This window comes from Stenella coeruleoalba (assembly GCF_951394435.1).
Source record: "Stenella coeruleoalba genome assembly, chromosome: 20".
Classification (NCBI taxonomy): domain Eukaryota; kingdom Metazoa; phylum Chordata; class Mammalia; order Artiodactyla; family Delphinidae; genus Stenella; species Stenella coeruleoalba.
The window spans coordinates 4,227,201-4,254,902 of NC_137166.1; the positions used below are offsets into that span (position 1 = coordinate 4,227,201).

The window sequence follows — 27,702 nt, forward strand, 5'->3', positions numbered from 1 at the left end:
TGCCGGGCACCCTCCAGCCGTCCTAACGTTCCCGAGGGACTCACACTTCAGGGGGTCAACCCGAGCTCCCTTCTGTTCCTGGAGACGGAGGCCCACACTCCCCAACTCTGCACTTTTGTCCCCGCTTTCTCCTAGGGTTGCCAAAGGCAAGCTTCATTTCTAGAGAAGCCCTTCTCCACTCTCTGTCCCTGGCCTCCTGCCAAAAGCCCGAAACACCCGCGTGGACGGCCGTACAATTCACAGAAACGCCGTCTGGGAGACATCGTCTCCTTGGCCCCAGTTGCAAAACCCAGCCCGGAAGACCACAAACAAGATAACGGCGCCAGGGTCCCATAAGCACATACCAGGGGGCGGGGAGGGGACCAAGAAAACTTTCACGCCCCACGGTCAACGTCCAGACCCAGCCTGGGGTCAGATTCCTGCAGCACGGCCTCAGCTGGACCCTGGCTGTTTTCCAACCCATTTTCTGGAAAACAAAAACTGAGCCCGGGAGACGTTATGTGGTATCTGTGAGGTTGCGGGTCTGGTTTGAAATGGAACCAAGGCTTGAAATCCAGCTTTCTGGAAGCGTGGGGAACTCTGAGCACGTGGGTGCTGCAACGTCAGCTCTGCCATCACCCCTCTACCCCGGCTAAGGCTCTGGGGACATTTAGGGCATCCACAGCCCCGCATGTCCCCCATCTAGCCAGGGGTCTCCTCAAGGGCTAGCTCCTGGGGGACGCTGCCGCCAAATTCAACTCTCAGGAACGAGAGAAAGAAAGAGAACGTGGTTGGAGTTCGATGTCATCCCGCCTGGGCTGCCTTCGCCTATGTTTAAGAAAGCCTGCCAGAAAGATGACTCGTAGGACGGAGCCTGCCAGCCGTCAGCCCCGAGACCGTGCCAAGCTCTCTGCTTCTGCACATGCTGTTCTCGCGGCTCATCTCATGACCCCAGCCTGCCCCTCCCCCGCCCGGGTCCCGCTGATGAATGAAGTCCTGCTCGTGGGTTAAGACACAACTGCAGGGTCGCTGCTTCATCACGGCCCCAGACCTGTCCGCCTTGTTCACCGCTGAACCGTCAGTTTCTGACCTCATTGGGACGAGGAGATCCGCACATTCACTACGTAAATATTTATTGAACACCACTGGCGCCTCTGTGGGTGAACAAGACTTGACAGGTCTGCACGTGTGATTCAGCTCCAGGAGGCTTCCAGAAAGTGACGACCCTTCAGCTGAGTCTTCCCTGCTGAGCGGGGACGGATCAGCCTGCAGGGGAGGGGGCAGGCCAGGGTCAAGGGACGAGCCGTGGTACGAGGAATGATGGAGATGAGGAACACGAGTGTTACAGTATTACAGGGCTCGCTACGAGGTCTATGGCTAATAGTACTGGCTATGACGATAGCGATGCTGATGCTAAATGCTCCACAGATGCACGGTGTGGAGGGATGTGGGGAAGGCTGGGATTAATAATGGGGAACACAGTGAAAAGGCTATTCTCTCTTCACCACATTATTTCAAAGCCCCACCTCTGGGCTTCCCTGGTGGCGCAGTGGTTGAGGGTCCGCCTGCAGATGCAGGGGACACGGGTTGGTGCCCCGATCCGGGAAGATCCCACATGCCGCGGAGCGGCTGGGCCCGTGAGCCATGGCCGCTGAGCCTGCGCGTCCGGAGGCTGTGCTCCACAACGGGAGAGGCCACAACAGTGAGAGGCCCGCGTAACGCAAAAAAAAAAAAAAAAAAAGCCCCACCTCTGCTTTGAGACAAAATCTAATTTTTAAAACTCCAATAAATGTCTTAATGCTTGTCGGGGGCCGGGGGAAGCCCACCCCTAAACTTGAAACATGCTTCGGCTCACTGCATGTCTGGGGCCTTGGACACGTTTTCCCAGCTTTCTGGGGAAGTGGGTTCCGAGACGTCGCAGACCGGGTCTGCAGCGTGAATGTGACCAACTGGCCGGGACCTGGATTCACAGTGGTGACAGTCAGCCGGTTCACAGGCCAATGCGGTTGCAGTGCTGGGTCCCCTTCCAGGGCTCAGCTCGGCTGAGTTCACCGGCCGTGGGTGTCAAGGCCTCAGCAGCCTGCCTCCTGTCTGCTCACACTTGCTGCCTTGCCCGCTAAGACTGGGCGCTTCTAGATGGCTGGAACCACTGCTGTGCTGGTAAATGTTTAACAACGGATGCTCGAAAAACCCCAAAATACCCACCCTGATCTGTAGTGTCTGCCAATTCTCTTGGTGTAAATATTCCCACCACGGCAACTTGAAGCCACCAACGTGGGGTCACTGAGCATGGAGTTTCTGGAAAGAGCCTCATGGTAACACAGAATGATGTCGTTTTTCCATCACATGCACAGAATAGACATCAACCACCCCAAGGGCAGAGAGAACAGTAAAGCGAGGTAAAAGAATTAGGATGCGCTAAGTTTTGAGTATTTATTACCTTTGTTTTAAATAAGACTTATTTCACTATAAGTTTATATAATATTTAATGTTGGTGGTGTTCACGGGGAGTTATACTCAACATGTTGTAATAACCTATAAGGGAAAAAAAGTATCTAGAAATACGGGTATATATACATATATATGTGTATATAACTGAATCACTGTGCTGTACACCTGAAACTTACATGACATTGTACATCAACGATACTTCAATTAAAAAAAAACAAAATGATGGTTGGGTTGAACTTTTCAGAAACTTAACCACAACTTTTCTGAATACTTAACCATGGGCTCTCACAAGCCGGGACAAGCCAGCATGACCCAGTCGGCCAGTTCCAGCACAGCCCTGGCCAACTGGGTCTTATTCAACTTGAATCCTCAGCGCGTATTAACTGCCCAGCAAACACTTATCCTCAATAACCCAGCCAACGCTTGATGAGTGAGGGCAAAGCGGCAGATGTTGTTCTGGGTCCTCTACTCCCAGAATCTCCTCTGCACAGACTGATGGGGTCACTGCAATTATGATCCCTATTTTACAGATGAGAAAACTGAGGCTCAACACAGACAAGCGGCTTGCTCACGGTCATACAGAGTGCCTGCATACAGGAGCCTGACTGCCTACCCATCCTGCTCTCCAAAGAGTCAGGGCAGTTCTGACCTGTGCCCCGACGTCAGCCGGACTCAGCGAGAGACCTCGAGGCTAACCCCCAAGCCCGGGGTGCCCCAGGCTCCTCTCTTCTTCAGAAGCACAAGGGAGAACTCAAAACGTGAGCGAGGCCAAGGGCAGAGCAGAGTCAGACCCACAAACCACCCAGAAATTCCAGGAATGAAGTGGTGGCTGGGCGGAGGGGGGCGGGACACCCCAGCCTGTCTCAGGCAGATCCCAGGACTGGGTAAGTATCAGACACCCCGGGGGGGGGATCTCCCTCCTCCATTGGAGCCAGTTTTCCTTAAACCTTTCTCAACAGAATTAGGGCACGACAATGGAGGAAACAGGCCTTCCCTTCCCTTGCCAACTGCTCTGCCCTCAACCCCACAAAGAGAGACACTAGGCTTAACAAAAATGCTCCCCGCACCCCGCCCCGCTGCAGGCACTCTTTCCTCCTGTCCCCTCAGACAGAGATACATCCTTATGGGACACACAGGGCAATATCTCGGGATGCTTACTTGAACAAATACAATATACAAAACCCATTCAGTTTTTTAAATACTATGCTGAGAATATACACAATTCTGAACAAAAAGAGAACACTCCCTCAACAATCATTTACTTTATCTACTCTGTGTGGAAAAAAAAAAGAAAAACCAGGTTTGTTCAGTGCAAGCCAAGATAATATATGAGAAGCCACTTTAAAGTGACCGGATAATAAATTAATATGTTCTTAAAATACCCAGTACATAACTCCTGGGGCCCCTTTCTCCCTTCTTGCAGATGTGTGGATGCTTCCTTGGAAACAATGCTCCCAGCAAAGTTTTAGATAGATGGCAGGAAACCTCCACCTCCAAGGGACAAGAAATCAAGGACCCCCAGGAGGCAGCGTCGATAAGCGTGGACATGGGGTCAACCCCAGTTCGAATCCTGACTCCACATCATTGGGCTGGGTGCTGCCCAGAGGATCCCTCAACCTCGTGGAGTCTCCAGTTCCTCATGGGCAAAACGAAGCCCTGAATTTCTCCCAGGGCTGGGGGAGGATGTGCAGAGTATAGAGATGCTGGTTCTAAAGAGCCCAGCAGCAGAGTCCCAGGATCTACCGGTGCTTAATGGCTGTTCCTTCCCTTCCTCCTCCTGGGTGAATTCGGGCATCCCAGATCATCTCTGCTCCAGGCTACGAGGCTGACAGCACCTGGACCAGCCTCCCACCTGAAATGCATGATTCACTGGTATTGGGTGGTACCTGCAAGGATGAGTCACAGCCTTGAACCAAGCTCAAGAATTCTATAGCAGCAGGTTACGGAATCTCCACACTGCTTCACAGAGGAACATCCCCAGGGCAACCCTCACACGGCCACGGAGTCCCTGGGATAGGCCAGTGAACAAGCCTCTGTCCCCAGGAATCAGGGGGCGGGGAGGGAGGGAACATCGCAGCAAACAGACGATACAGAGGCTGGAGGAAGACAGCCCCGGGACACGGGATGGTGAGGCTGGGCAGAGGGAGGGGCAGGGACCACTCTGGCTGGGGTGAACTCCAGGCAGCAGGAACCGCAAGCACAAAGACTCTGAGATGGTCACCATCTTGGCTTGACCAAGGAAGGGTGCAAAGCCAGTGTGGCCGGGGAGAAATGGGGTCACAGAGGCGAGCAGGGCCAAGCAGCCAGGGGCCTTGGGGGCCATGACAAGGATTTTATTCTAAATGCATGGAGGCGGAACTTCCCCGGTGGTCCAGTGGTTAAGACCCTGCGCTTCTACTGCAGGGGGTGCAGGTTTGATCCCTGGCTGGGGAACTAAGATCCCGCGTGCCATGTGGCATGGCCATAAAATAAAAACAATAAAAAATTTAAAAAATAATTGCAAAGAGGGGTGTGTGTGTGTGTGTGTGTGTGTGTGTGTGCATGCGTGCGTGTCGGGTGCAGGGCAGATGAAGCCGATGGTGACAGGGTCTGATTTATGCTTTGAGAGCCTGGCAGATGTAGCATTGCAGACGAAGCTCACAGACATAACACTGAACCAAAGCCAGACTCCAGTGATGAAACATGCATGGTCCATTTACGTAAAGTTCAAAACCAGGCAAAACCAACCTATACCGTCAGAAGTCCGGAAGCGGTTACTCTGGGAGGTGGGGCTATGGGAGGGTTCCTGGGGGACGGTCAGGCTCTGTAGCTCTGGGGCCACGGCACGGGTACGCGCACTTGGAGAAAATTCATCCCCCGACGCACGAATGCATGTGCATTCTTCTCTAGCATGTTGAACTTTAATAAAAAGTTTAAGAGAAATTTAAAGAAGTTCTGGCTTCTGTTGGAAGAACGGCTCCAGAGAAGCTGGCGAACAGATTATGCAAGAGAAAATCCTCCAGGGCTCCCCCAAGGAGGCTCCGCAATGAGACAAGTCCGGGGCCGGGTCTCCTACAGCCCTTCAAAGTGAACTTGAAGGTGCTGGAGCCCAGATAAAGCTCCGTGCTGCCAGAGCCTCCCACTTGGGCCAGACACCGACTCTCCCAGACAGGGCCCAGTTCATCCCCCGTCTGAAGGGCACTTTGTCCAGCGATGCCAAAGCCGAAAATATCTCAGTCCCCGGGAAGCCCGGCCTTGAAGGTTCCCGGGAATAAACAGTGTTTTTACAGCAGCCCGTGCTTCCCCCATGAGAACAGACTGGCTGTGTTGGGAGCCGGTTTGGGGGCGGGATGGGGAGGTGCAGCGCACACGTGCATACACACAGATGTATTTTAAATGCTGGGAGGGAAACAACCCATTCTTTCACAGGGGCCGCTTAGGGGTTACAAACAGACGGACTTCACAAGCTCCTGGGCACGCGGGGCTCTAAATACAGGCGGAAGGAAAAGGCGGGAATCCTCAGGACACTTGCTCGGGCCCCAGAGCAACGGGTGCCAACGCCGAGCGCTCTTCCAGGAGAAAGTCCTAGGCGCACGTCAAGAGCTTGTTCTCAGGGGCCTCGGCTCTGGACAGAAGAGGTCATTCTAGCTCCCAAGCCACTGGCTCCATTCTCGCCACGTGATCTGTTTCTGGTCATACCAGGTCCTGTAAACAGAACCTTCTGCCCCCATCAGCCAGCCCCGCCCACCCCATTCTGGGGCCGGGGCCCAGGGCAAGTCTTCTCAGCTTTCCAGGGCAATGGGTCCCACCCTGGAGCCCGCACCAGAAAGTGCTGGAAGCCGCGTGAAAACGCAGATTGCCGCCCCCCCCATAGCTCTAGGAGGCCTGGGGCAGGGCCTGAGAATCGGCATTTGGACGAGCTCCTGGGAGCCGCTGCTGGTCCGGGGACCCCACTCTGAGAACCACTGCTCTAGGTGGTAACAGCCTCTCAAATCTTCTCACGCCGCACCTCAGTCCAGTGTCTCCCGAACTCCAGCCCTTGGCACACCCCCTTCCCCAAGCTTTGCCCACCTTCCTACCATCTCCCTGTTCTAGTTCACACTTCGTATTTTATTAAAGTTGGCTTGCTTTGGGGGTTCAAAGAAATTTACTTTAAAAAGGGAACCTTCTCTCAGCAGCAGGGGCAGAGAACCTGAGGCTAGAGGAAAACGGAGCACGAGGAAAGCAGAAGAGAGTTGGGGCCAGGGGCGTCACTGTAGAGGGCGCTCTCTGTTGCAGCGAGGTCAGGGTGGGGAGGCATTCGGGGCAGAAAGCACCCCCTGAGACGGTCGCCTCGCTGTGACACAGAGGAGAGAACAGCGCCTGGGTGGGAGGCCTTTGCTCCTGGGTCACTAGACACGCTCAGTCACCTCGGGGACCAGCAGGATGGGCTCCCCACACTTTGGGGGATACTGCTCATCCCACAGTGATCTGTTCTCAAGTACAAAGGCCACCCTGTGACTCTCCTGTGCCCCGCAGCCCAGAGCGGGAAATCCAAGCTCAGTACCGCTGACCCCACCGCAGGGCAGGCTCCTCCGCCCTGAGCCTGACCCTTAGACCCCAGACACCATGAGCTTGTCATTCTCAGGGTGCCAGGACCCTCCCCTCCTCCAGGCCTTTGCACATACCTGGTCCCTCCCCTTGGTGTACCCCCCAACATCTCCCCCGCACAACGTCACCTTTCCTTGCCAGAGAATACTGCCTCCTTGCTCTAAAAGGACTTCTAGGATCTTAGCAAGTCAGCCTCAGCAGTTGCCGGCTGAATGCCAGTTCCCAGTTCTAGAGAGAGCCAGGAGTTTTGTTTTTTGTTTTTTGGTTTTTTTTTCCAAAATGGCATATAATCAACTTTATTCATAAGTTTTTGGAAATTTACATCTATCCAGGAGTTTTTCAACACAAAAGAACCTCAGGGCGGGGTCCATTCTGGGACACCTGACTGCAAACAAAATGGAAGCTGGATTCTTTTCCCCTTCTGGGATTTCACCATTCTGTATTCACCGTGGGATGCGATCCAGAAACTTGGACTGAAAATGTGGGATTTCATAATTTATATTTTTAAAAAATGATGGTCCAAAAGTTGCATAATCCTCATTAGGACTTTCCTTTTTCCCCTAAATCTGTGGTTTTTGTCTAAGCTGACACAGCATTTGAGACAATCAGAGAAGATATATCTCCCTCGGGCTGTAGCGTGAGAAACTGTCTATCCCCACAGCCTTGAAGAGGGGGTGTCTGTCGGTGAGTACCCACAACTGCACAGCCTGGGGTAGAAAGCTGAGCTCCCCCAGGGCAAAATCTCCGACACGAATCTCTGTCAGTTGCTCTCCTGGTGCAGAGGCAGGGGAACTGTGGACACCTCCCCCCAAACACCCAGACGCCAGATTCTCATTCCTGAATGAGATGATCTCAGTTGATGTTTCTTCAAGAGGGAAGTCAAGAAAATGGGACACGTGTTCCTTAATACCATGTGACCCAGCTATTCTGCTCCTAGGGGTAGACCCAAAACAACTGAAAACAGGTGTACAAACAAGACTGTGTACACAGATGTTAACAGCAGCTTTATGCACAACAGCCAGAAGGTGGAAATGGCCCAAACTTCCATCAGGGGAAGAAGGGATAAATGAAAGATGATGTATCCATACACCGGAATAGCATTCAGCCATAAAAAGGGATGCAGCACTGACACAGGCTACATCATGAATGAACCTTGGCAACGTTGTGCTCAGTGAGAGAAGCCAGACACAGAACGCCACATACTGTAGGATTCCATTTATATGAAATGTCCAGTATAAGCAAATCCAGAGAGACAGAACGCAGATGAGGAGTTGCCAGGGGCCGCGGAGGACAGACGGGGAGTGATTGCTAATGATGGTTATGGGGTCTCCTTTTGGGATGACGAACACGTTCTGGAATTAGACAGTGGTGACGGTTGCAGAGCACTGTTAACGTACTAGATGCCACCCAACTGTGCACTTTAAAATGTAAAATTTATGTTGACGAGTCTTTTACCACAATAAAACCTTTTTTTTCAAGGAAAAAAAGAAAGAAAGGAAAAAGAGCATGGCTGGCCCTACCAACCACGACCCAGATCTGCCTGACCCTCCCTGTTCCAGAACAGAGTGTGCTCCCTTTGGGACTTTATGAGGGGCTCCAGATGCCCTATCCCGTGAAGGTCTGAGAAGCTATTCAGCTCAATGGACTGAAGATGAAATGAAATGACGCCTGTGTTATATTTTCCTTTCTTGACAAGCCATGAGCCCCTTTGAGTGATGCTGGGTTTGCACATCTGGGACTGATCAAAAACCAGTGAGTCTGCAAAAAAAGGGGGGGGGAAAAAGCTTCCTAGGTCGGGAGCAAGCAGACACAGAGGCACCTCCCATACGCAGTAAATTACTCTGGTGACAGAGAGAAGAAATGTTCCAGCTCCCACAAGCCCAAAGAGGTCGGCATTTGGGGGTCCTGCCTTTAAAAGCCAGTTTTCAAATGCAACCTACCACAAACCCCAGATATCCAACGTGAGGTCTCTGAGGGAGGGATGCAGTCTGGGGGCTTTTCAGAAGCTCATGCTCTTCGGCTGAGCTCCAGCCCCTCCCCATCAAGCCAGCTCTCCTTTCCAGACGCAGGACTGTGGGAGCAGCTGGCATTGCTCCGGGCTCCCCAGCGGGGCCCTCTGCACGTTGATACAGGTACCTGTCAGCAGAGTGGATCCCAAGCCCCTCTCCAGGCCCACCCTTAACCGGGGCCAGGGATTCAGAACCCACATGGCAGAAGCCTTGCGCAGCAGCGTGCTCTGCGCTGACAGTCCTGTGGCCAGCCACCGGACGGGCATCTTCTTCCAGAATCTCGGGTGGGGTCCAGCCAGGATGGCAGCTCTTCCCCGCTCTGGCCGTGTCACGTGGGGTACATACCTTAATCCCTCTGAGCCTCGACTGCCTCCTTGTAAAAAGCAGGACAGTCCAGCTCATAAAAAAGCCAGCAGGATAGGTCATCCGTGTAAAACCCCAGGCGCGTCTGGGCCACGGTGTGCGCCAGATAAACGTCAGCTGCTGGGAGGATTACAGATGTTCTCGTTACTATCCGTACTCCTATTTTTTAAGAGGCTGTAAAAATCAAAATCACTCTCTTCATTCTCCTCCCTGGCTGCGTCAGCAGGGACGAGGCTGGGGCTCAACTCTGCTGCTGTTTCACGCGGAGCCCCTCTCCAACGAAACGGTTCCTTGTTGAAGGTCAGGTTCAGACGCAGAGTCAGCAGTTGGGCAGAGAAGTACCTTAAAGGAGGCAGGACCCAGCCGCTAAGCGTGTAGGGTAAGTGGACAGAGAGACCTGGGGTGACAGCATCACACACAAGCCAGGGGACCTTGGGCAAGCACGTCACCTCTTTGAGCCTCGGTTGCCTCATCTGTAATGAAAACCTAGAGGCCTCGTGCCCAGGTGTGTTGCAGGTAAAGACGATGGCAACGGCCCTCAGAGCCAGCACACCAGCAACACAGCTCCCACACCTTCTGCTCCTTCCCCCACGTGCAAACAGCCAGGTCAGGGGCAGAAACCGAAAATCAGGTGCACAAGACAGACAGCCCCGAGAGCCCCCCTCTGGGTCTATCTGGAGAAGGGGGCACGGCCTTCACCTTGACCTTTACATGGTCTCTCATCTGTCAGGCTCCCGACCCTTGGTGTCCTGACCCCACTGGGGAAGGCAGGCTCACCCTATTCTGCCCGGGCAAGGAGACCAAAGGTTCAAGGTAGAAACTCACAAGCCCACTCTTGGTTGGAAGTTGAGCTGGGCACCTGTCAGACTCCCAGCTGCTTCTCTTGACCAGAGGAGTAACTCACCTCTGGCTAAAAGACACCCAGTTCAAATCGTACTGCGATGAGCAGGCGTCAGCTAAGCCCTTCCTGGCTTGTCCACCAGTCCAGCCCTTTCAAGGGAGGTTCTGGGTCTGCACTGCACGAGGGGCTCGCCCTGGCTCTTCCACCTGGGGCTGCAGATCTCCTAGACCCCAGAGCTGAGCCCTCAGCTCCCAGCCATCCCCCCACAAGCAGTTTATGCAGATATCCACTCCGGTTGAAAAGACCCAGGAACTCTTCCCAGACCTGTAGGAACTCTGATATGTCCCACGCCTGGACGCATCCACAGCCACATGGAGCTTTGCAGGCAGACAGAACTGGGTCCCAGCCTCCGCCCTGCCTGGACACTTCACCTCTCTGACCCTCAGGAAGACTACCTGGAAGGTTTGTTCCAAACAAAATCATAAAGGGGCGTGGCCCTGTAAACTTGCCAAGCAGGACGCACACGCCCTTAGGATCACCCCGGCCCTCCACACGTGGGCAGGACACATTCGAAGTCCTGCCACATACACACCATCAGCTTTCTATTTATTGACGCCCACTGTGTACACAGGAACGCAACAGATGTTAGCGAACTGCACAGGTGAGGGAGGAGTACACAGCCTCAGAGCACGATTCTGCGGTCAGACGGCCTTTGAGTCCTGGCTCCCTAGCTTGCAGCATGTGAGGTCTCAGCCAACTTGCCCTCGCTGAGCCTCAGTTTCTCCATCTGTGGACGGGCATGCTGCCGAGCACGGTTCTGAGGTGGCGCGCTCAGCTAAGAGCCTGCACACAGTAAGCACACAGTAAGCCCTAAGAGACGGCATCTGCTCTGGCTATTTCAGCTTCTCGGAGATTGCGGGAGCGGATCGTACGGTGCAGAGAGGAGAACAATTTAAGTCACACTTACCTCCCTCCGCAGGGCTCCAGCCACCTCCTCGCCGGCGTCTTCTGAGTGGAGTGGCGGCAGCGTCAGCAGCAGCACAGGCACAGCGGCCACAGCGGGCAGGTCGCGGGATACGGGACACCGGTGCCGCCGAGAGATGCAGTGGGTCCGAGGACCCTGCGCGCCGCCTCTTGTAGGCTGCCCGGAGCCCCGGGGCCACGCCCCGCGGCGGTCGGCGGCGCTCATCGCGCCGCGCCGTCGCGGCCCCGCCCTTGTACTGCCGGCCTCGCCCCGCCAGGTCCTCCCCCACCCCACCGGCCCCGCCCCTCCCGGCCTCGCACCACCCCGGGAGCCCGGAGGACACCCGGAGGCGCGGGCGCCCGGGGTCGGATGGGGGGCGTCGCAGGGAGCGCGGGACCACCCGCGCCCAAAGAACTCGGCTTGACAAGAGGAGGACGCGCTCAGTTTCTCGTCATGACCATAAAAGTATCGTTTCCATTGACAGCTTAACGATGCACCCAGCGCGATGCCAGGCACTTTCCACCAGGGGTGTGCAAATTTACCAAATTCCACTTCTCTGCGGCTCAAGTGGAAAATGGGAAAAGGGAAGCTATCTCCTGTGGATTGCAGCAAATGAAATCAGGAAGGGCGGGGGCTCCACCAACTATGGTGCAGAATATACACTTGCTAATTTATTTCCATCCTCTACGCGCGGATAGAAAACTTCACTCTTGACACACACACACACACACACACACACTTTCCAGGGTGCGAATGAAGACAGGAAGACCTTACTGGATGAAGGCAGTAAAGCTGAGGTCCAGGCTAAGCACTTTACCGTCATTATTCCAGTATAGGTTCACAGGAATCCAGTGAGACGAAAATGATCCCATTTCACAGATTGGGCAACTGAGGCTTGGAGAACAGAGTGCCCCAAGTCCCCAGAGGACAGTGCAGTTTAACACTCTAATCAATTGAGAGCCAGAAGCAACTGCCTTTGAGGGATGTAAAGCCAAGGCCCTTGTTGGCAGGGGAAGAAACCAAGGCTGCAGGAGCTAAAGGACTCCCCCGTGCTCCCCACTCAGTCACATAGTGTGGACCTACTGTGTGCTGGTGGTACCCAAGGGAGAGATGGAGCCTGTCCTCACCACGTTGCTTATTCCTGCATGAAGACACCGAATCAGCTCACTCAGAATCGACTCCCCACACACAACCCCCATCCAGTCACTCTGCACCCGCCCCTGTGCTATGCGGGGCGATCTGAGAGTCCGGGGCACCCGGACAGGTCAGAGCACACGGGGCGGGGAGGGGGTGTGGACAGGGATAGGGCAAAGATAAGGGAAGAACCTCAGTGATTGGCCAGACATGTGTGACTCGGATTCAGAAAGCTGGAAGCTCTTGAAGATTTTGGTGCAGCTCAAATGCAGATAAAAAAGTTATCTTTTTTAAACTCATATTACTTTCATTTCTTTTACTTTTCTTCCTTTTCTTAGTTTTTGAAGCATCATTTTCAGCTCAACATGCATTCATCCAATACTTAGTAAGCACCTACTATGTGCCAGACTCTGTCCCAAGTACTGGGGCATTTAGTGGTGAGCAAAAGACTGCTGCAGAACAAGTGTCCTCGGTTTGACAAAGAGCAAATCCAAGGGGAGAAGAGATTTGTATTCTTTTTTTTTTTTTTTACTTATTTACTTTGGCTGCATTGGGTCTTCGTTGTTGGGTCTTCGTTGCTACGCGCGGGCTTAATATAGTTGCGGTGAGCGGGGGCTACTCGTTGTGGTGCGTGGGCTTCTCATTGCGGTGGCTTCTCTTGTTGCAGAGCACAGACTCTAGGCGCACGGGCTTCAGCAGTTGTGGCACGCAGGTTCAGCAGTTGTGGCTTGCGGGCTCTAGAGCACAGGCTCAGTAGTTTTAGAGCACAGGCTTAGTTGCTCCACGGCATGTGGGATCTTCCCAGACCAGGGCTTGAACCCGCGTCCCCTGCATTTGCGGGTGGATTCCCAACCACTGCGCCACCAGGGAAGTCACAGATTTGTATTCTTGACGGATGCCTCTCAGGTCCCCAGCCTCACACCCATCATCCTGGCAAACTCCCCACTCCCAGCGGCCCTCTGAGGCTGGTGCTGTCATCATCAGGAAACTGGGCACAGAGAGGTAAGTAGCTTTCCCAAGGTTACACAGCTCCCTAGTGGAGTAACTGGGATTTGTTTTTTTGTTTGTTTTTGTACTAGGGGAGAAATTTTATTTCACATTTACAATTTCAATTAAACTTTGGTAGAATAGTGACTGTGCATCTGAATCTTAGGAACACTGAGCAGCTTCTTCAGGCCTCACTCACCTTCCCCTACCAGGCTGGTTCCCTGCTCTCACGCACACTCCCTCCCATCCCAAGGAACTGGGATTTCAACTCACGCTCACCCCCACTCAGCTGCCACCTCCTTGTGTACCATGAAACCTGGGGTCCGGGGGAGTGGGAGAAAGTGGTCCCTGCCCCAGCAGAGGGGACGGGAAGCCACACAGAATCAGATTTCTCACGGGCCCAACACTTGGGTTGGGGCGGGGAGGTGTGGTCAGCACCGAAACAGCCACAGCTCAGCTTGCTCGGGCCTCCGCCTCCTTTTTGTGGCAACTCTGCAGGCTCCTCACTGGTCCCGGATGGCTCTGGGGACACCTGTCCCAGCTCAGGTGTTCCGGGGGGCTGTTGGCAGAGCTGCAAGCTGAGGGCGCCTCTCTACCATGTCGCCCCCCAGCCGAGCTGCCAACTCCTGCCCAGACTGGCAGCCGCTGCCCCAGCGCCCTGCACCAAGGAACTTCCAGACCCCCATCTCCCGTTTCTCCTTTCCTCTCCCTCTCTGGTCTCCTCTTCATCTGTCCACCTGCTTCTCGTCTGCTGTGCTGAGAGACGGGATCTGACCGTGCCCAGCACTGCCTGCTGACTTCCATCCAGCAAGCACTCACGCCTGTGACCTTGGCCCTGAACCAGGTGGTCTGAGAACAGGGAGAAGGACTGCCTGCAGTGTGAACCCGCTGGGCATTCTGAGCGACTTCATTTCTCTTTAACATCTCAGTGGGGTTAACACTTCTCAGATGGGATGTTATGGCCACTGGTGCTGTGTAACAAAACATCCCAAAATGTAGCGGCTTAAAACCACCATCTTATTTTGCTCATCGTTTTGTAGCTCAGGAATCTGGGATGGGCCCCGCTGGATGGTTCTTCCTTGCTTCATTGTGTGGTTGCAGTCAGAGGTTGGCTGGGCTGCAGACGTCTGAAGGTTCCACTGGGCTGGTCGTCCGAGCTGAGTCAGCCACGTGGTAGGAGAGCCACGTGGCCTTTCCAGGAAGGTAGTCTCAGGGTAGCCAGACTTTTTACTTCCCCCAGAGCAAGGCTCCCGAGAGAACCAGGCAGAAGATGCGGCACCTTTAGTGGCCTGGCAACGGAAGTCACAGAACATCACGGCTGCCGTACCCTTGGTCAAGACACAGAGCCTGCTTGGAGTCAAAGAGAGAGGGCACGGACCACACTTTTTAACAGGTAGAGATCAAAGAATCCGCAGGCTTGTTTTAAATCCTCTCCAAGTTTCAAAACGGACACGATAGGGAATTCCCTGGCAGTCCAGTGGTTAGGACTCTGCACTTTTACTGCCACGGGCCTGGGTTCTCTTCCTGGTCAGAGAACTAACATCCTGCAAGCTGTGCCGCGCGGCCAAATTTATTAATTAATTAGTTAAATAAATAAATAAAACACAAAATATGTGGAAACACACAGACAGTGCCAAGCACCGAGCAGACACTCAGTGGAAGATAATCAATCCTTCTCAGGGAGCTAACTAGTTAGTCCAGGGGAAGGAGGGTCTAGACGGATGTTTGAATCCCGACTCCACCAGCTTTGTGTCTTTGCTCAAGTCACCTGGCCTCTCTGAGCTGCAACTGCCTCCCAGGCTGGATCACCCCACGGGCAGCTTGAGTCTGAGTCTGTAGCTTGTGGGTCGTGCCACCTTCTGGAACCAGTAGAGCTGAGTTCAAATCCTGGCTCCTCTACTTCCAAGCCTGGCCTGTGTTCAGCTGCCCATCTGTAGAGTGCGGTGATGATAACAGCATCTTCCTTCTTCAGGGCTGCCATTAAATGGTTAATATATGGAAAACAGAACACGGCCTGGCACTTAGCAAGTATTAGTTAATATTATTGTTATTAGGGGCCAACAAGGTACAGAGAGAGGGGTTTGCTTTCCATCAACTTTTCCATCATTGTGCAATCTTAGACTCTAATTTCCAAAAAATAACATTTGAATTTGAATAAAATGGTGTGTCATGGGCAAATGGGCTCCTGGGAGGTCCCGGATAGGAAAGAACCGAGAGGCACCCAAGAGTCCTCCTGAGAAGGGACTGGCCACTTATATCCTTGGAAATCCCAGCAAAGGATCCCGTTTGTACCCAGGCAGGAGTTAAGTCATGGAGAGTCTGAGACCAAGGAAAAGGCCCTTCTGGTCATAATGAAGCACGATCTGGAAAAAGGAACGCTCCGGCCTGGAGAGGTTCCACCCCTCTCTCTACTCGCTCTCTTGGAACCAAGGTGGGCTGATGGGAGGACCACACACGTCTGCAAAACGGTGGGGTTGCGCCAGACGGCCTCAAGGGCTTTCCTTCCTATCTCGTGAGGTGGTTGCCATAGAACTAATGGGTCTTGAACTCACACCAACATCTTCTCACCAGTTGTTTTGATTGGCGCCTCTGATTTGGACACCAAGAGCTAAGGCTGTGGAGTTCCAGCTTCTCGTCTGTTCCTGCCACACCCATTCAGCAGCTGCACTGAGCCTCAATTCGGCATCAAAGACCACTAACAGTTTGAGTCAAGGAGACACAGGCGTACCATCTTGTGATGGGCATGGCTCAGAAAGAGGAACGAAAAGGACGGGGAAGATGATGACACCTCTGTTGACAGGTGCCGATCACGCGGTCCTCCGGGATCTCAGTGGGGTGGATTTGCTTGACTTGCCGGAGAGGAAGGGCACAAGTGTGAGCTCCGCATCTTATATTGGCAGGCAACTCTTTGGGGGAGGGGGTGTAAATCTAGGGTAAGATCTTGATCAATTGAAGTTGCAAGTAACAGAAACCCACTCAAGTTAGCTTAAGCACAGAAGGGGGGCTCTTGGTAGGATACTGGGTTATTGGGGAATTCAAGCACTGCCAAGACCCTCAAAGAACTAGCATGAGTCCTGGAAGGGTGTCAAGCACGCTGGCAGTACTGTCTATGTCTCACACTCTGAAAGGGGTCCCTCCCTTCTCCCTCTGCAGCCAGGCCTTGCCCATCCCCTGCGGACATGACCATCCCACCAGCATGGGAGTTATCATCTCCCTTGTTCCAGGTTCCAGCTCAGGTTATGCCCAATCATCTCCCAGTTCTAACTTCGTAGAGAGAGAATCTAACGGGCCCTGTTGGGAGCAAATGTCAATCCACGGCCAATCAAATGAGACCAAAGCCCCCAAATGCCTGGGACTTACTTAATGCCCCTGAGGCATCGGCTGACAGAGGCTACCAGGGCTGGGGGTGTAAATACCCCAGATCCTGCGCTCTCGGCTGAGATGATTCCGAGGTGGATGTTTCCCAGGATTCTCCAGCTGATCACACAGTTGTCGGCTTAATGCTGTACACTTTACCACGTCCCTTCCCTTCCCTGTATCTCTTTCCTGTATTCCTTGCATCTCTCAAATAAGCTGCCTGCCCTCAAATCCTCAGTTCAGGGTCTGCTTCTGGGAACCCAAACTAAGACGAGGACCCTGAAGTCTAGGGAAGGAAATCCAGGAGTCTCTCTCTTCTCTGAGGATATCTGTGCCTTCATTCTTCTATGCACTGAATATTAGTTGAGCACCTACTATATGTCAGACAAAGTGCGGGCACATATAGGAGAAAAATAGGAAAGAACTGAAAAAGTCTAGCCATATAAAGAGGAAGGCTTTTTACAAGAAGAAATTGGGACGCCAAAGGCTGAGCTGTGGTATTATTTAACTATATAAAAACTATGACTCACATAGGAAAAGTGAACACCAAATCCCAGAATATGATGAACACCCCCTTAAAGTTCGAGAGAGGTAGTTTAGAGCAAATTAAAGGAATTCTTCAGCCAACAGTGGAAAGCAAGTTTATCCACCTCAAGTTACCCCACAAGAAGTAATACAGGCAGAAAATGTAAATATATTTTTAAAATAAATGAATGCTGGAGTTCACTTTTTATTCTATTTGATGACATTTACTGAGGACTTCCTTTGGACCAGGCATTCTGGGAATAAAGAGATGAATAAGGCAGACATGAGACAAGCCTTGTGACGGGGGGACCCCGGGTGGACAGTCAATGCATCCTCTGTGCTGAGGGCAGTGACAGGGATCTACAGGCTTCCAAGGAGCCCAGAGGGGGCGGGTGTCTGGACCGAGGTGTGAACAGAGGCGTCACGGATAGACGTGATGGGGGGCCAGATGCAGGTTATGGAAACGTAACTAGGACAGACTGAGGAAGAAAAAGAGGTGATGTATCGGCTACTATGAGTGGGAGGCCCAGAGGAGAGACAGTTTCAGGTACACCTGGGACCAGGGCCTCAGAGAAGATGGTCACATCCCCCTCCCCTCCCCTGACCTCCCCCCGTCTCTCTGGGCTCTGCCTGGCTCCTCTGTTCACCCCACGAGGCACAGAAGGTGGCCACTGGCAGCTATGATTCAACAGGCCACACCTTCCACCTGGCTACAAATTGAGAAGTAAAATCCCAGGGAAAGACACGATTGGCCCTGCTCAGGCCACATGGCCACTTTAGGAGATGCTGTCATGCCCCATCCTGGTCCTTAAACCCTGATGGCTGCAGTGCCTGCCTGCCTGACTTCCAGCTGCCGGCACAGACATTCCTTTGCCTCTGGGCACGATGCCCTTGGCAGGCCAAAACTGGCATGGAATCACACCCATTGGAACAGCATCAACCAATAATTTTTTTTAGATGTTGGGGGTAGGAATTTATTAATTAATTTTTGCTGGGTTGAGTCTTCGTTTCTGTACGAGGGCTTTCTCTAGTTGTGGCAAGCGGGGGCCACTCTTCACTCCGGTGTGCAGGCATCTCACTATCGCGGCCTCTCTTGTTGCAGAGCACAGGCTCCAGACGCACAGGCTCACTAGTTGTGGCTCACGGGCCTTGTTGCTCCGCGGCATGTGGGATCCTCCCAGACCAGGGCTCGAACCCGTGTCCCCTGCATTAGCAGGCAGACTCTCAACCACTGCGCCACCAGGGAAGCCCTCAACCAATAATTGAATAAGACCTGGAGTATAGGTACCCCAGCTCCCTCACCGCTCAGGGGATGACACTTGCTCCCAGAGAACCCAGGGGACTATGCTCCAGGTGCCCCAGTGATAGCTGACATGATGCCCACTCTCCATTCGCTCTTTCCCTTTTCCCCCTCCTCCCGGTATTTCCTGGGATCATCTCCCCAATAAACTACTTGCACTCACATCCTGTCTCACAGGCTGTTTTGGGGGAACCCAAACTAATACACCCAGCCATCACCACAAGCCTGTGGCCGGGGGACAGGACCCGGCACACGTGTTCACCCAGTGGCCGGGGCAGCCAGAGCTGTTGATCCGAGTGGGGAAGGATCCAAGGCAGGGGGGCTCGGCAGAGAGCTGGCCCAGAGAGATGGGTCTAGAAGGATGAACAGGGAACACAGGGACATAGTGGGGAGGCGAGGCTGGGGGTGGGAGCCTGAGCGAGCCTGCTAAGCAATGTAGATGTGAACCTGGGGGGAGAGAATTAGGAGCCCCCAAAAGGCAGACTTGCATCTGGGGAAGATCATGAGGCAGCCATGGGGAGGATGGCCCGGGGCCAGGGGAGCTGGAATGGATGTCTTGCGGGGAGCTCCTGGCACCAAAGAGGACAGTCAGCCACAGCCCCCCAAACAGCTCCCTTTCTCTCTGGGCACCTGGGTGCTGGGTGAACCCCGAGCCCACAAGAGGGAACTAGGAACCCCAGCTCATCATCTACTGAGTGCTTTACATGAATCCTGTCTCCCATCCTCATGCCGGTACTGTGAGGTGGGATCTGTAGCAACCCCATTAAACTGAAAAGAAAACTGAGGTTCACACGCATAAATAGGTGGCCCAGGATCTCACAACAAGAGATACAGAGGCTGTGAACCCAGTGGACCCCAAAACCTGGGCTTTTAACAAATCTGTGATGTGGTAATTGATCACTAATAGGTCCAATGGGGGGCTCCCTCTCTGTCTTTCTTTCCCTCCCTCCCTCTCTTTCTGAATCTATTCAGGTCCCAAGTTCCAACTGTGAGCTTCCAGCTAGCAAGGGATACCTGTTGAAGCAAGGTGGTCATAAGGGAGTAACCTATTAAATTCTTTGGTTAGAAAGTACTGGAACATTCAGGGAGCTTTTCTTCACAGGATTTGGGATGGACACGCTTTAATGGTTTTGAAGTACAAACAATTATCCTGGAACACTCATGAATCCTTCCTCCTCAAGCGAGGAAAAGCTTATGAAAAGTGATAAGGTTGCCAAATCATCAACACCCAGGGTGACACAGTTTGTGGCCACCCTGGGACGATAATGCCAGCTTCCCAATGCTCCATCTCAGTGCTAGATCCCTTTCACCACAAAATTCCGCAGCAGCGACACAGAATGCTCAAGTTGCCGCCAGACAGCTCATCTCTTTTCTTCCTTAAAAATAAGAAGATTCTTGATTTCTAACCGAGTGCACTGTCACTCAGCTAAAAAATGATACTTCTCAGCCAGGCTTGCACCTTCTCCTTTCTGTAGAACTTCATCTAAGTCAAGGAGGAGTGAGTGGAATAGTTTTGTGTGGCTTCAAGGAAGTCTCCCTAAAGGGAGGGGGAGGTTTGCCCTTCGCGGTTCTCCTTCTTCCTTCCTGCCTAGAATATGGGCATGATGGCTGGAGTGCAGCAGCCACTTTGGACCATGAGGTACCTTGGGAACAGAAGCCATAAATGGTGGCACTCGGGTCCATGACTCATACAGGTCTCTATATCAGTTCTACTACCTACATCGGACTTCTTTTATATAAAAGAGAAATAAGCTTCTATCCTTATTTAGGTGGGGAGGAGGGGTGGGGTTTTTGTTCCTCCCTAGTAGCCAATCCTGATAACGTCTTTAGTTTAAAAGTGATAATAAATCTAACGTCAGAACAAGGGAGGCTATTTTCTGCTGTTATTGTTTCCTTGTCTTCTCTTTTGGTTTTTTGTTTGGTTGGGTTTTTGGGGCTTTTTTGGGCCGCACTGCGCGGCATGCAGGATCTTAGTTGCCAGACCAGGGATTGAACCTGAGGCCCCTGCAGTGGAAGTGCAGAATCTTAACCACTGGATCTCCAGGGAAGTCCCTGTTTTCTCTCTTTTGAATCATCCGTCTGGAACCTCTTCATTCTTGGAGACAAACAACAAAATGGAAGTATGATTATATCTTCATGAAAACGGGAAGACTACATTTCACAATTTCATGAGACTCTGCTCACACTGCTTTGAAATCATTAACCTGAAACATGCCTGGGTTCCCGCCATCACCAGGGTTTCTGCCCCCCCCCCCCCCGCTTCTCTCCAATATCCAAGGAGAAGAGCCAGAGAACACCAATGACTGTGGCTGGGAACGCCTCAGGAAACGCAGCTCTTTTGGCAAACGCTACAACGGTGATTGCTTTCTCCCCGGATGACGATCAGGCTGTTCCAGAGGAGGCTGGGCCCTGGGTTTCACACCCAGGGTGTGGCATTTCTGGAAGATCCTAAACCTTTCTGCCAGCCTGGGGGGAAGCCAAGCATCCCCATGCTGCCTGTTCTCTCACGAACGGCACCCCCCAGTGTGTGTGCTGGGTCCTTATGTGAGCTGGACCCCTGCACACCAGCCGGGGGAGTGACAGATGAACAGAATGAAAACTGGTCTCCCCTCCAGCCCCCAGGAAGGGAATCACAGCACTGCACCCTCCTGCTAGGGAGGGGCCCTGGGCCTCTAGATCTCCTGCTGGACCTTGAATCCAAGCTCTATCCTTCTTGGCTTGAGACCCTGGGCAAGTGCTTTGACCTCCCCGTCCCTTGATCTCTCCATCTGTGAGATGGGAATAGTAACAGACTCACTTTACAGAGCTGCTGTAGTAACGAGTTAATTGTCAAGAGTTCTCAGTATCATCCCTCTCACCCCTGTCCTCTGAGTCGTCAACACTCCTGTTTCTTTTTTTAAATATATTTATTTATTCATGGCTGTGTTGGGTCTTCGTTGCTGCACGCAGGCTTCCTCTACTTGTGGCGAGCGGGGGCTACTCTTCGTTGCAGCGTGCAGGCTTCTCATAGTGGTGGCCTCTCTTGCTGTGGAGCACAGGCTCTAGAGGCGCAGGCTCAGTAGTTGTGGCACGCGGGCTCAATAGTTCTGGCTCACGGGCTCTAGGGCACAGGCTCAGTAGTTGTGGCACATGAGCTTAGTTGCTCTGCAGCATGTGGGATCTTCCCGGGCCAGGGCTTGAACCCGTGTCCCCTGCATTGGATTTTTTTTTTTTTGCGGTATGCGGGCCTCTCACTGTTGTGGCCTCCCCCGTTGCGGAGCACAGGCTCCGGACGCGCAGCCCCAGGGGCCATGGCTCACGGGCCCAGCCGCTCCGCAGCATGTGGGATCCTCCCGGACCGGAGCATGAACCCGCATCCCCTGCATCGGCAGGCGGACTCTCAGCCACTGTACCACCAGGGAAGCCCTGCATTGGATTCTTAACCACGGAAGTCCTGTCACTCCTGTTTCTATAAATACCGTCCCTCCCAAGCACTATTGCCTATGGGACACCCTCCCTAATCTCCCCCACCCCAGAAAACTATCAAATAAATGGAGTGTGCGGTCAGAGTTTGAAAAGCAGGGTAAATGAGCGTATCCGTGTCACAGGTGTGCCAGAACAAATGACCACAAACTGGGTGCCTCAAAACAACAGGAGTTTGTTCTCTCACACTATCCGAGGCCAGAGTCTGAAATCGAGGCGTCGGCAGGGCCAGGCTCCCTCTGGAACCTTGGAGGGGACGATCCTTGCTCTCCTCTTGCAGCTTCTGATCTGCCGTGTCCCCTCCTCTCCATATAAGGACACTAGTCACAGTGCATTAGGGCCACACTAGCTCAGTATGACCTCGTGGTATTACACCTGCAAAGGCCCTTTTTCCGAACGAGGCCCCATTCTGAGGTTCCAGCGGACATGAGTTTTGCAAGGACACTATTACCTTGACTCTGAACTGTGTGACCAAGAATACGGCAGAAGTAACGCTGTACTAGGCCTTAAGAACCTGGTAGCTTCCACTTCTTCCTCATGGGGCGCTTGTACTTGGAAGCCCACCGCCATGCCGTGAGGAAGCCCAAGCTGCCCCGGGGAGGAGAGCCGGCAGCCAGCACCAACGTGCAGTTGCAAGTGCGGGTCCTCCAGAGGCAGCTGATGCACGAGCAAAACCAATGACTGGTGCTGTCCTCAGGTGGTAAGTTTGGCGGTGGTTTCTTGTACAGCAGCGATAGGTAACAGGGACGGGAAGGGTCAATCCGCTCCTTGCTTTTACCGCACAGGGCCGGGCACACAGAAGGTGGTCATCAAATGTTTGCTGACTGTAACAGAATCATCTCTGACTCCCAAGAAAGCACTCGACAATGGCAACAACCGAAGTCATTAATACCCCGTGATCTACTGAATAGAACGTGACAGGGCTCTGTCTTCCTTCTTGTCTAAACCAAGATAAATTGAGATTCTTATTTCCAAATGATGGGGCGGCCTCTGTGTTCCTATTAAATACTGGCCCTAATGGAAGACAGACTTCTGGAGTCCCTGGCAGGCTGTGGCGGGGTGAGTCAGTGGATTCGTGCAGATGTGCAAGCCCTAGCGGGTCTCCGACCCGGGAACAATTGTGAGAAGGGCCTCTCCCTGCGCACATGTGTTCCCAATCGTCAGCTGAATGACCTGGGTCTGTTGCTCACTGGGGCTTGCTGTGGACCCAAGCCAAACCTGGAATCGTCTCCTCAGGAGAGTCATGACCACCCAATCGTTAGCATGACGGCTCCCAGTGGCCCCCGCCTCCCCGTGTCCTCGCCCCGCTGTGGCTCTGCCCCTCAGCTCCTTGCCAGGTGGAGTCTATTCTTCGGCCCTCATACCTGGCTTGGCTGTGTGGTTTACTTTGAACAACAGATTACGGTGGAAGTGATGGGGCACCTGCTCCAAGCTTGGGACCCACAGGGTCTGCAGCTTCTGCTGCCACTCCCTCAGACCCAGAGACGACTGTGCTATAAAGAAGCCCAGTCTAACCCACTGGAGGATGAGACGACGGGGAGTACGGGGGGCTGGGGACCGCAGTACCTGAGCTGAGAGCCAGCCCCAACCGCCAGGCACATGAGCGAGCGGCCTTGGACCCTCAGCCCTGGCCAAGCTGTCAGTCCCCTGCAGTGACACCACAGGACCACCCCACAGAACCTGGGGATAATACACTGCATTGTGTGAAGCCCCTATGATTCGGGATGCTTTGTTACATGGCAAAGGCTGACCAAAACAGACCACGCCATGTAACCTGGTCAAGGACAGAATGTTCTGAAAGCCATACATTCCCCCTCCAAACAGCCAGCTTTCCCAGGGAAGAATCCCAGGGAATATTTTGTATTTCTCTTATAGGCTGAACTGTGTACCCCACCCCCCAAATCTGCATGTTCAAGTCTGTTAAAAAGAAAACCACAGGGCTTCCCTGGTGGCGCAGTGGTTGAGAGTTCACCTGCCGATGCAGGGGACGCGGGTTCGTGCCCCGGTCCGGGAAGATCCCACATGCCGCGGAGCAGCTGGGCCCATGAGCCATGGCCGCTGAGTCTGTGCGTCCGGAGCCTGTGCTCCGCAACGGGAGAGGCCACAGAGGTGAGGCCCGCGTACCGCAAAAAAATAAAATAAAAAAATAAAGAAAACCGTAGGCGCGAAATGGCGTCACTTGCGCTAAAGCCCATGGTAGCAAACCTAGACTTCATACCTGGGTTAACTGCAGTCTCCAGCAACTCAGCTCCTCCCCAGCATGGAAGCTTCTCCGCTCCTCCAAGGCTCTGTGACAGGCTGAATAACGGCCCCCCAAGATGTGCACATCCTGATTCCTGAAGCCCGTCAATGTGATTTATATGACGCGTTAGCCTCCTAGGGCTACTACAAAGGACCAAAAATGGGAAGGCTTAAAACAACAGAAACTTATGCTCTCACGGTTCCAGAGGCCAGAAGTCCAAAATCCAGGTGTCAGCAGGGCCTTGCTGCCTCCAAGGCTCTGGGAGAGGATGGGTTCCACGCCTCTGGTAGCTTCCGCTGGTCGCAAGTTGGGGTTCCCAGGCTCTGCATCCCTCCAGTCTCTGACTCCATGGTCACACGGCCATCTTCCCTGTGCGTCTGTGTCCAAACTTCCCTCTTTTTGCGAAGACACCAGTGCCTGGATGAGGACCCACCCTATTCCAGTGGGAGCCCAACTTGATTACACATGCAAAGACCCTATTTCCAAATCAGATCACATTCTGCGGGCTGGGTGAAGATGAAATTTGGGGGAATGCTAGTCAACCCACTACACATTGTAAGAGGGACTTTGTTAATGTGATTAAGGATCTGGAAATGAGGACATTATCCTGAATTATCCTGTGGGTCCAGTGTGATCACAAGCGTCCTTCCAAGAGGGAGGCAGGGTAGTATAGGAACAGTGGCGACACGGTGTTCCGGAACCAGAGTGGGGTGTAAGTAATCTTGCTGCTATGCTTCCAAGCTGTAGTTGTGAATCCACTTAAATTTTAAACAGAAGGTGAACCTCTGAGAAAGTCAGATATACTTTAGAAGTCAGGATGTGGATTCAAGGAGGACAGCCTTGGCAGCAGTGGCCCTGGCATCAGCAACAACGGATGCAGTCACTCCAGCACCAGGAGGATCCCAGCCAGACTGACTGGGCTGCACTGGCTCAAGCTTGGATTTGCCCAAAGAGGAGCTTCAGGACAGCCAAGCATGGCAGGGCCACCACCAGGAATGATGCCAAATGCACAAGGTACGTCTACCATGGAGTCTGGTCCAAACAATCATGGGAATTTCCAAGGGGATTCAAACTTTTAACAGAACGTGGCAACCAGGCTGACAGGGGCTGGGAACACTGGGAACCTCACCGGGCATCTAGGGGAGACAGCATTCGAGGTCTCTCCGTTGCAACCTATGGCCTTTTTAGCAGCAGCCCTGGCAGAGCAAAACATGTCTGGTCTCCAATTAAAGAAAATTTGTGTCACTATGTGACAAATTAGTCTGTCAGAGATACTCTGCCCCCACCATCACCCATCCTTCTCTTCCCTTTTTTTTTTCAGATAGTGAAGATCTTCCATAAGCTTTTATCTGTTTTTGTTTGCTTTTTTTACTTCATAGTATGATTAGGTTCCTTGATGCTAGTTCAGTTTTCTAGGACTTGTCTTATTATTTTTAACAGTCACTTCAAATTATTTATAGGTGGGCTTCACTGGTGGCGCAGTGGTTGGGAGTCCACCTGCCGATGCAGGGGACGCGGGTTCGTGCCCCAGTCCGGGAAGATCCCACATGCCGCGGAACGGCTGGGCCCGTAAGCCATGGCCGCTGAGCCTGCGCGTCCGGAGCCTGTGCTCCGCAACGGGAGAGGCCACAACAGTGAGAGGCCCGCGTACCGCAAAAAAAAAAAAAAAAAAAAATTATAGGTTAATCTTATTTTGATTATGCTAATGGTGAAGTCATAGCTCCTTTTCCTTATTAGTACTTATTATTGTTTCTCAGTGTAAGAATGGAAAACTCAGGAAGTAATCCTCTAATATCACTTTTAAAAGAATAACGAATATTCTAATCTTTAACACTAGGAAGTAGTTCATTTCTAGTTTTCTGGAATCTATGCCAAATGATCCCACATCTGAAAATGTTTTGGTTCCTAAGTTCAGCAGTGATTCACCCTGGCATTCCCACTTCCCCGACTTCACTCTGCTGGTGTTCTCTGTGTCCCAGGCAAGTGATTTAACCTCTGTGTGACTCAGTTTCCCTTCCTGAAATTGGCAAAAAGAGTACCTGATTTCTCCCTACCTCACAGGGATGTTGTGAAGATAAATGTGTTCACGGAAGAAAGAAATTATATAAAAATCTCAAGGTATTATTTTTATGGTATTGTTACTGAACAGAAATAGAAAAATTCAACAGGAAAAAAAAAGAAAAGGGAGGTGGGGGGTCAGAGTCGGAGAAGGAGGAGGTGTGATGCAGAAGCAGAGGCTGGAGGGGTGCACTCTGAGGCTGGAGGAGGGGCCAAGAGCCAAGGGATGCAGGCGCCTCTAGAAGCAGGAAGAGGCCAGGAAACAGATTCTCTCCTGGAACCTCCAGAGGGAACCAGCCCTGCGACACCCTGACTGTAGTCCAGTGAGACCCATTTTGGTCTTCTGACCTGCGGGCCTGCAAGACCATAGATTTATGTTGATTTATATGCTGTTTTAAGTCTCTAAGGTTTGGTTCACTCATTACAGCAGCCAGAGGACACTAACACTGATCCACGATTCGCTGTGACTGCAAAAGGACATCGGGGCAGTCATGAAGCTGGGCCACAGGCTCCCGTGCTGCCCCTCAAAGGGGAAGCAACCGTGAGTCAGCTGCAGCGCAGGGAACGGCTTCCAGGCAGCGCGGCTCGCACACCACACGGCACTCGGCTCAGCCCTGAGTCGTCTGGCTCCAGAGGTGCCGCTTTAGAGCCTCTTCACCGGAAACGACCCGGGTTCGCCTGCTTATTTTTCTAGCAATCAAGTAACACTTTCCAGATGCAAAAATCGGACAGGGGCCAGGCTCAGCCTTCATCCCCGTGGGCAGCAGCCACCCTCCACCATTGGGGGAGCCCCAGGACGCCCGCAGAAGCTCGGACCAGACTGGACGTGACCGTGGCCGAGACCGCGGGCAGAGACTCCGGGCATCCTCTGCGTCTCCCATCGTTGTCCTGCTCCTCCGTGCACTTCTCATCCCCGTGGGACTGACAGCTACGCTCACACATGTGCTCAGAGGTGTGTCTCTATTTTCTATAACGGGGCGGTTGGAGGTGATGTGGGAAGTGGTACTCGGACTTGACAATAAGCAGTATCCCAGTTTCTCTCACTTGAGAGCATCTCTGCTCATTCAAAAAGTCTCAGGTCACTAATCTGAGATGCGCCACCCAGAGCCTCTCATGGCTGCTTCTTCCTTGACTCTCTCCTTCCTGTGATGCCTCCTGCGGTGGGAGGAAAGTTTAGGGTCTTTGTGGTTTTCCCGGGGGAGGGGAACCCACCCAACCCCCAGATCCTTTTACGAGACACAGGAACCAATATTAGCATCCTGGGGCTGCCAGAACAAATGACCACAGACAGGGGGGCTTAAGACAACAGGAATTCATTTTCTTGCAGTTCTGGAGACCAGAAGTCTGAAATCAAAGTGTGGGCAAATCCTTCCTGCCCTTTCCAGCTTCTGGGGGCTCAGGCGTTCGTTCCTGTGGCTGCATCACCCCAATCTCTGCCTCCGTCCTCACACAGCCTCTCCT

General features: G+C 52.9%; 1 protein-coding gene and 1 pseudogene across 13 annotated transcripts in view; one reads left to right on the forward strand and one right to left on the reverse strand.

Moving 5' to 3' along the window:
* Positions 1-11,355, reverse strand: part of CRISPLD2 (cysteine rich secretory protein LCCL domain containing 2) — a 134,273-nt gene extending 122,918 nt beyond the window's left edge. For 9 of the 12 annotated variants that reach the window (XM_079907930.1, XM_079907926.1, XM_079907919.1 and 6 more), the window contains exon 1: positions 9,354-9,972. In XM_079907930.1, coding sequence (XP_079764056.1) covers positions 9,354-9,434 — 81 coding nt within the window. In that variant the 5' untranslated portion in view covers positions 9,435-9,972. The other 3 variants (XM_079907920.1, XM_079907921.1, XM_079907922.1) reach the window with 3 other exon arrangements.
* A 13,497-nt stretch (positions 11,356-24,852) lies between these two features.
* LOC307178729 (arginine/serine-rich protein PNISR-like) lies at positions 24,853-25,284 on the forward strand (annotated as a pseudogene). The gene has a single exon. The product of its transcript is annotated as an arginine/serine-rich protein PNISR-like (transcript).
* Positions 25,285-27,702: the final 2,418 nt, after the last annotated feature.